Genomic DNA, 7905 nt, shown 5'->3' with positions numbered 1-7905 from the left:
AGGTAGACTAAAGGACGGTCTGTTGCACAAGACATCTCGCGTTCATGCAGGGCCGTACGCCCGTACCTTAATGGGTGTGATGTAAACAGCCTACTCTAATGCAAGTATTAGTGGTTGTTTCTACGGCTCGAACTCATGACCTATATGTCACACGGAGATAACTTTACCGTTGCTCCAAAACTCCACTTCAAAAAAAAGGTATAGACTATAATAAGTCAAAAGACCCTTCTTATTAATAGTTTTTAAGAGACGTGCAAAAGAGAAACATGACAATTAAAACGGATCGGAGGGAGTAACAATAGTTTCTTTTACATTATATAATAATCACTTAAATGATAACCGTTCATTAAAAATGAGATTCATAATTTGAAATATAAGATAAGTTGCATGCTGTTACCGGTTAAAATATACTAATAATATAAAAATTAGTTCTAATAGTAATATATTATGTGTCAATAAAGAAATACTAGCAAAACAAAAAAAAATAAAAATAAAGAGGGTACCCCAACAAGCACGGAAGTGAGTAGAGGGGAGGGGCACAGAGAATCTAGAAAATGTGCTACAAATACCTATGTGTCTTTCATTCACTTCCTCAAAAGCCCAGAAAATCTTTTAATATTTTATTCTTTTAGATTAGATACGCTGTTATATAACTATCAAATATAGCCAGCCAATTAGGTAAAGAAATGATTGAAGGTGAAAGAAAAAGTATATGAGAATAACAAAGAGACCATATGTTGACATTTTTTAAGTCATTGCAAAGACTTCATTTTTCTGTAGAGAGAGAAAAAGAAAGAGAGAGAGAGAGAGAAATAGAGAGATCTTAATCTTATCTGGGATCTCTCTTACATGTAGCTTCTTCTGATTGATTAGCAGAAGTGTACTTGTTTTTTCATATGTTTTTTTTTGGGGGTTGTGGATATGATGTTTTTGTTTTGAGGTTTCTTGATCAGTGACAGCACAAAGGTTGTTGCTCCTTAAATTATTATTTTGATTTCTGGGTCTTTAAAGGGAGTTTCAGTTGAACAGAGAGAATTCTCATTAGCAGAAAATTAGCAGAAATTTTTGAGGTTATTCTCTTTACTTCTCTCAGTTCTTCTATGTTGTTTAAATTTTTAAGTTCTTTTTGCTGTTGTGAGCTTCGAGTTGGATTTGATCTACAGTATATGTTTTGATTACTAAAAAGGAGGAAAATATAAGAGAATTGGAAATTTGACTGGAAGTTTTTGCTAATATTTCATACATTTGTTGAGTAAAATTGAACAAGGAATGTTTTTTTTTCATGGAAAATAAGGAATTGATTTGTTTGACCAACGTCAAGATAGGCCACAGATTGCATTGCTCTCATTTCCAAAAATTGACTTGAAAATTTAGTACTAATATCTTTGTTATTTACTGTAAATTTTAGGTTACCATATTAGAATTACTATAGACAGTTACCTTATAGTATAGTACATCTCACCTGGTGTAAAAAATGTGTACACTGTTAAAACTCTTTCCTTTTTAACCCCTTTTATTTTCCTGTCAATATTTTACTGGACCGTTTGGCCATAGATTTTGCCAAATTAAACTTGGGTTTTATTTGGCAAACACATGTTTGGCCATAGATTTTGCTTACATTTTGGTCAAATCACAAGTCCCAAATCCCAAAATCAGCTCAATAGCTGGTTTTGGGCCAAAATATCACTATTATATTTTTTAAAAATTGCCCCAAACTTTTGTATTTTATAAAAGAGCCCACCATTTATTATTTTGTAACGATGTTGCTTCGTCTTCTCGGTCATCTGATGGTGTATCATGTAATTCATTATAAAAATGATAATTTTGTATCAAATTTATTTATGTTCAGGACTATGGTTTGCGATAATATAATGAATGTTATTGATAATGGTACTGTTGGGTATTTGTGATAGTTTTTAGAACTTGTGGGTATAAGTCATGTTTCATGTTTTTCCAAACCAAACTTCACCCAAATCAGATTTTTCAGAATAAATTTGGGAATCTATGGCCAAACGCTAGCTTATTGAAGCTGGACTGTAGCTCAGTTTCAGCTGATAGAACGCTTGTTGCATTAGCTAAAAATAATTACGATATGGTGTAATAAAGTTGGTGAATTTTTTCAAGCAAGTATACTGGTTCATTGAACTGAAATAAATTGGATTGTATGCTTTCTTTATTGAGCTTGTCACTGTCATAATCTCTCCGGAAAATATGTTCTTGATTTTTACGGTCTAATTTAGAGTTCTTTAGTGTTTTTCTTGGTGTTTTGATCATTTTACTACTCTGATCATATTTTTCCACTCCTTGTATGGGTGCAGGAATGGGAACTAAATTACAATGCAAGAGATATTTGCCAGGATTTTGCTCCATGAGTGATCTAAATAGCAACGGAACTAACATCCCATGGCTCGTAAATCATGAAAATAAGTCAAGGAAAAGAAATCAGTGCACTGACTCAGTTTTGTCGCTGCAACTGGTTGATGGATATTTTGAATGTGACAAAGAAAAAGTGAGGCAGACAATTTTGAAGCATGAGAAAGTGTTCAGGCATCAGGTATTGTGACTTTCAATCATGTTCTCACTCAAATTGTTTCATTTCTATGAAGGACTAACATAAGGAGATAATTTTTTAACATTTTATGTGCTCTTATTGTGGTTTACCGATGCAGCTCCAAGAACTCCACCGGCTTTATAGAAGGCAAAGGGATCTAATGAATGAACTTCAAAGGAAAGAAATGCTTAATCATCCAATGAAGACATTCCAGTCAATTCCTTCATTGTCTCATTTTCCTTCATTGGATTCTATAGCTGGTCAGCTATCAACCACAAACACTGCTAAGAATCAATCTTCTTTTGATTTTATGGAGAGCAATAGTAGGTCCAGTAGCAGTTTGTTCCAGAGGAAAATGTTTGATTCTAGATTCGTAGTTGAGGGGTGCATGAATAACGAAGAAGAACACCCTACTCGGAAACAATGGGGAGTACCCTGCATTCAAGGGAACCCTGTTGAGGGAATTTATCAGATGCCCCTAAGTGGAGATGCAAAGATGCCTTTTGCCAGCACTTTGGAATTTCATTCTGATGTTGATCTTGACAGAGCCAATTCCTTAAAAGGAACTGATGAACTAGCTGACTTGAATAAACCTTTACCACTTGAAGAAGCTTCTCCGTTGGTGCCGGATGTCAATATAAGTAGCATTACTTGCCTCGAGGATGACATCTATGACGGGGGAAAATTCTCTCCAGAGTCACTCAAGGAAAGGATTCGTGGAATTTGCCTCAACCACCCACCTCCCAGGAATGGAGAAGAGCAGTTAACTTTTAAATTAAATGCTGGTAAGATTGTTTTCATGATGTAAACCCTTTTTTTCAGTTTTCCAACTGTATTAGTTGGCAGTCGTGAAACATCTACCTTTCTGATGCACAAGTTTAGGATTCTTGTTGAGATCCTTTTTTCTTGCTGAGGTTATTTCTTCCAAGTGGGTTGCGCTATGAATGTTTAGATGGACTAAAAAAGTAGGAGCAGAAAGGGCCACCGTCATAGTCACAGATAGATCTCATGTTGCATGACACCTCTTTATTTGCTATACTGCATCAGGCAAAACTGTTAGTAATACAGACAGTTGGTGAGGTTAATGCATCTTATACTAGTAAACAAGTCTTTGTTATCAAATTGTTTTTACTGATGTTTGGACGTACCTCCTTTATTTATTCTTTTCATTCTTTCCATATTTTTCCTCTATTACAACAGTAGTGATCGTGATGCAATAATCATGCATGCCTTATATGCATTGTGTGGACTACCTCACTTAAAGGGCATAAAAGATTTGTTGATAAGTGAGAATGCAACAATTTTAATTTTTTTATCTGAACTGTTGTGTTTGATGTTAATGTCTTGCTATCACCTCATATTTTGATCTCATTGCTGCTACTTGTTTCAGAGAAAAAGCAACCTGATAACGAATCTTCTGGAAGACTTGAAACTGCTGAAATTTTACCTAAAGGTATTCAGTCATCGCAAGGTCATGAACTTTTCAGGCACTCTATCTTTAAGGAAACCAAGACTGAACCCCAGGGGAAGAAAACAATTTTTGGTGTAGAAATTCATGAAAATCAAATGCAATCTGCTAGCTGTTCCAATGTGCAGACTTCCACTCATAAATCTCGACCACTTTCTCAGAGTTATACTGAACTTCTGCGGAACGTTGAGTCTTATCAAAGCAACATGCATATGAGGATTGACAGGGAAACTTCCTGTGTATCTCGAACTGAAGCGGCTGGAAAAGCGCCTGTATATGGAGATTGTCAAAGGAAGCAGGAAAACTCCCGGGAGACATTGCCTTGGTTAGTGGTGAAAACACAGAAAAGTGTAGAGCAGACTAAAGGGAGGGAAAATTGTTATCACTTAAATCTGGACTCCTTGCGGAATAATTCTCAGCAGTTTTTTAGAAGAGAAGACACAACAGTCAATTCCTCTCAAATTATAGGTCAGAGGCAGGGAACCATGTCGTTGAGATCCACCAAAGACTCTGTTAGTGACAGCACTAAAATAAGGACAATTTTTGGTGTTCCAATTTTCAGTGCCCCCACGGACTCACATGCAGCAAGTGGGCTCTCAAACACCCATTTTCCTAATGCTAACAATGTTACTGCCCCGAAAATTTCAGGAGACGAGATTGTTTGTAGAAGTCAGGTGGAAGCCAAGGATTTTCTTCAAGAAAAGGGACCAAATGGTTGCATTTCTAGTCTAAGGCATCAGATTGATTTGAACTTGTCGTTAGATGAAGAAGAGGCTCCATCAGCACCTGCTCTTCCTCGGGCTGTGCTGAGGATTGCGACCACTGAGATAGATTTAGAGGCTCCAGCAATTCTTGAATTTGAAGCGGAATGTGGGGAATCTAAACATACATTAGAAGAATCTAATAAACCGAATGAAGAAGCCATGAGTCTTGCTGCTGAGTCTATAATTTCCATCTCAATGTCTGGTGCAAACGGAGAAATGAATGATGCGTTGCAAACTGAAACTAGCGACTGCCTCAAATGGTTTGCTGAGTTGGTCTCCTCTCACTGTTGTGTTCAACAAGAATCCATTGCTAGAGCGATCTGTTCGGGTACAGCGTGCGAGTTTGATGAGGAATCCATTCCCGATGGCTTTGATTACTTTGAGTTTATGACACTGAAGCTGGAAGATATGAAGGAAGAAGAGTATTCCTATAAAATACCAACACTGGAGAGCCATAACGACGAAGAAACAGTGGCCGTTACCTTACCAAAATGGGCTCGAAGAGGGCAAGCAAAAAGGGGAAGACAACGAAAAGATTTTCAGAGGGACGTTCTTCCTGGTCTTATTTCCCTGTCTAGGTATGAGGTGAACAAGGATATTTTAAAATTCGAAGAACTGTTTAAGGCCAGTGGATCCTCTTGGCAGTCTAGCTCGTCACATAGGAAAACCGGTAAGAGGGGCAGGGGAAGGAAGCGTTTAGCAAATGCCGATCCCTCCCCAACAATTCCTGCAGATTGCACACCTCTAGTAATCCAGCCTTGTTCTGGTGAAATGGGGCTTGAGGAAAAAAGCCTAACAGGTTGGGGAAAGAGAACGAGGCGCTTGCCAAGGCAGAGATATCTAAACGGCAATCTTGCTCTTCCTCTGAAGCAATGTTAATGTGTGGATTAGGCGCACATCATAGTTCAAGCCTTGTTGCATACAAAAGCCTTTTATTTAAGTGGAAAAGAGTTTTGATTCTCAATGCTGTGCTAGGCGGCCCTCGGGATTCTTCAGTTATCAAAAGATTATGTTGGGGGGGGGGGGGGGTGGCGGTGTAACGCGAGGTTTTAAATAGCACCAAGGTTCTTGTAGCTTCCCCAAAGGGATCTCATTACCATTGGAGCTTATTTTTGTACATTTCTGCGTAAAACTTAAAATGTCACTTTTACTGCTTCCATTACACTCCTGTAAGAGCCTATTAATAATTCTATATTTTTTTTTCCTTAAAGTGATTAATCCAATTAGAAATGACATGGTTGGTGTCCAAATTGGGGGAATTTCCTTTCAGTTTCTTCTTTTTCCTAAATGCATGTTTTCTATCTGTTACGTGTTCTTTTCCTGATTTCCTGAAATGAAAGATTGAAACTTCATGCTTCTTAGAACGTACTTTCCGTCCCATAGATGGTCACATGGAATGCTGGAAAAGATACATTTCAACCGGTCTAGCAAAGAGGCGGAGTGAAGATTTTGAGTTACCACACTACAAAAAAATTCGGCAAAAACAGTCCAAAAAATCCGACCAAAGTAGGTCGATAATGGCCAATAACCATCCAAAACGCGATCATTAACGTGTGGTCGGTATTTTGAAGGTTCGAAGGGCATACCGACCAAAGTTGGTCGGTCAATTAAATTCAAAAAAAAAAAAATTACCGAAATAACCGACCAAAGTTGGTCGTTTTTTTCCGACCAAAGTAGGTCGGTATTTTAATTATGTAATTAAAAAATACACCATCTGGGAATCGAACCGGGGTCTGTACATGGCAGGATACTATTCTACCACTAGACCATTGGTATATTTTGTTTTAAGACAGTCTTTTATTTCATTTATACTCTTTAATTGTATTTCCGCACGAAAATAACCGACCAATGTCGGTCGGTTTTATTAAAAAATAAAATTACCGACCGAATTTGGTTGGTTTTTTAAAATGACTGGCCGAATTAACCGACCGATTGCGGTCGATTTTTTAATATTAATTTTAATTTATTTTAAATAAAAAACCGACCAAAGTTGATCGGTTTCTTGAAAAATAAATTTCGCGGGACTCAAAAATAGTTTCCCGCATTTTTGCGCTAAAAAAAACCGACCAAAGTTGGTCGGTTTCGTAAAAAAAAATTTAAAAATAAAATATTTTGAAAAATCGACCGACTTTGGTCGATTTTTTGGCTTATTTTTTGACCTACCAAAATTGCTCGGTAGACCACGATCGATTTTTGCCAAATTTCTAATAATGCCAATTCTAGAAATAGCAGCTTATTGGGTTTATTTATGTATTAAGTGGATTCTTAACACAAACATAGGGTCACCAAAAGACATGCTTGAGTTCGTCGGCGGATTCAGGATCTAAAGTTTATGGTTTTCTTCAATAATCTCAAATTTATATACAATAACAACTCGTTTACGGTCTAAAAAATTTGCAAGAAAGATGCAAACTTGATTATAGATATGCTCAAGCATAAAACACAAGAACCAAAATTAGAAAATACTTATAAATCAGGAACCAACTTTTCTCTTTTTAAAAAAAAATCTGTTTATGTCACTAATTGTATCTTAAACCATCACTTTTGTCAATTAATGATCTAATGACCCTCGCCATTTTCTAAATAATATTAATCAGAATTTTCATCGATGACTCTGGCATACGTGCCAATTAATAGTGTTGTTTTGATTTAACTTAAAAATTACTCAATCTTTCCCAACATTTATGACACTATCTTAATTTCGAGATGTTCCAAAATGTACGACTCTATTATTGTAATAGTATAATGTCACATAACTTTTGCAAGTTTTTATATTAATCAAATATTTGTAACAAATCAAATTTTAGTACCGATACAATATATTTTCCTTCATACTATCTATTACTTAAATTTTTTTTGCCTGCCACTTACACAATATATTAGTCAAATTAATATGCTAAATTTCTTAACTCGTTAAATCGTGTCACATAAAATGATAAAGGTATAATAAAAATTCATACCTCCCGTCATTTCATTGCAATAGTTAACATGTGTGTAGCACCCGAAATTTTTTGAAATGGTTAAGCGCTATTAAGAAAGTTGATGTGTACTAATTACATTATTTTATGTGCAGACGAGAACTATTAATATGATGGATATTGATTGGATATGATAATTGTTTA

General features: G+C 36.1%; 1 protein-coding gene across 1 annotated transcript; it reads left to right on the top strand.

The window, feature by feature from the left end:
• Nucleotides 1-602: 602 nt before the first annotated feature.
• LOC104106995 (uncharacterized) lies at nt 603-5993 on the top strand. Its single transcript, XM_009615673.4, has 4 exons — nt 603-1070; nt 2319-2554; nt 2670-3336; nt 3942-5993. Exons 2-4 carry the CDS (start codon nt 2321-2323, stop codon nt 5660-5662), a joined length of 2622 nt encoding a protein of 873 aa, XP_009613968.1. The 5' UTR covers nt 603-1070; nt 2319-2320; the 3' UTR covers nt 5663-5993.
• Nucleotides 5994-7905: the final 1912 nt, after the last annotated feature.

The sequence above is a fragment of the Nicotiana tomentosiformis genome, chromosome 2, assembly GCF_000390325.3.
Source record: "Nicotiana tomentosiformis chromosome 2, ASM39032v3, whole genome shotgun sequence".
NCBI lineage: Eukaryota > Viridiplantae > Streptophyta > Magnoliopsida > Solanales > Solanaceae > Nicotiana > Nicotiana tomentosiformis.
Note: the sequence above shows the minus strand (reverse complement) of the source record. Positions and strands in the feature narration are given on the sequence as shown.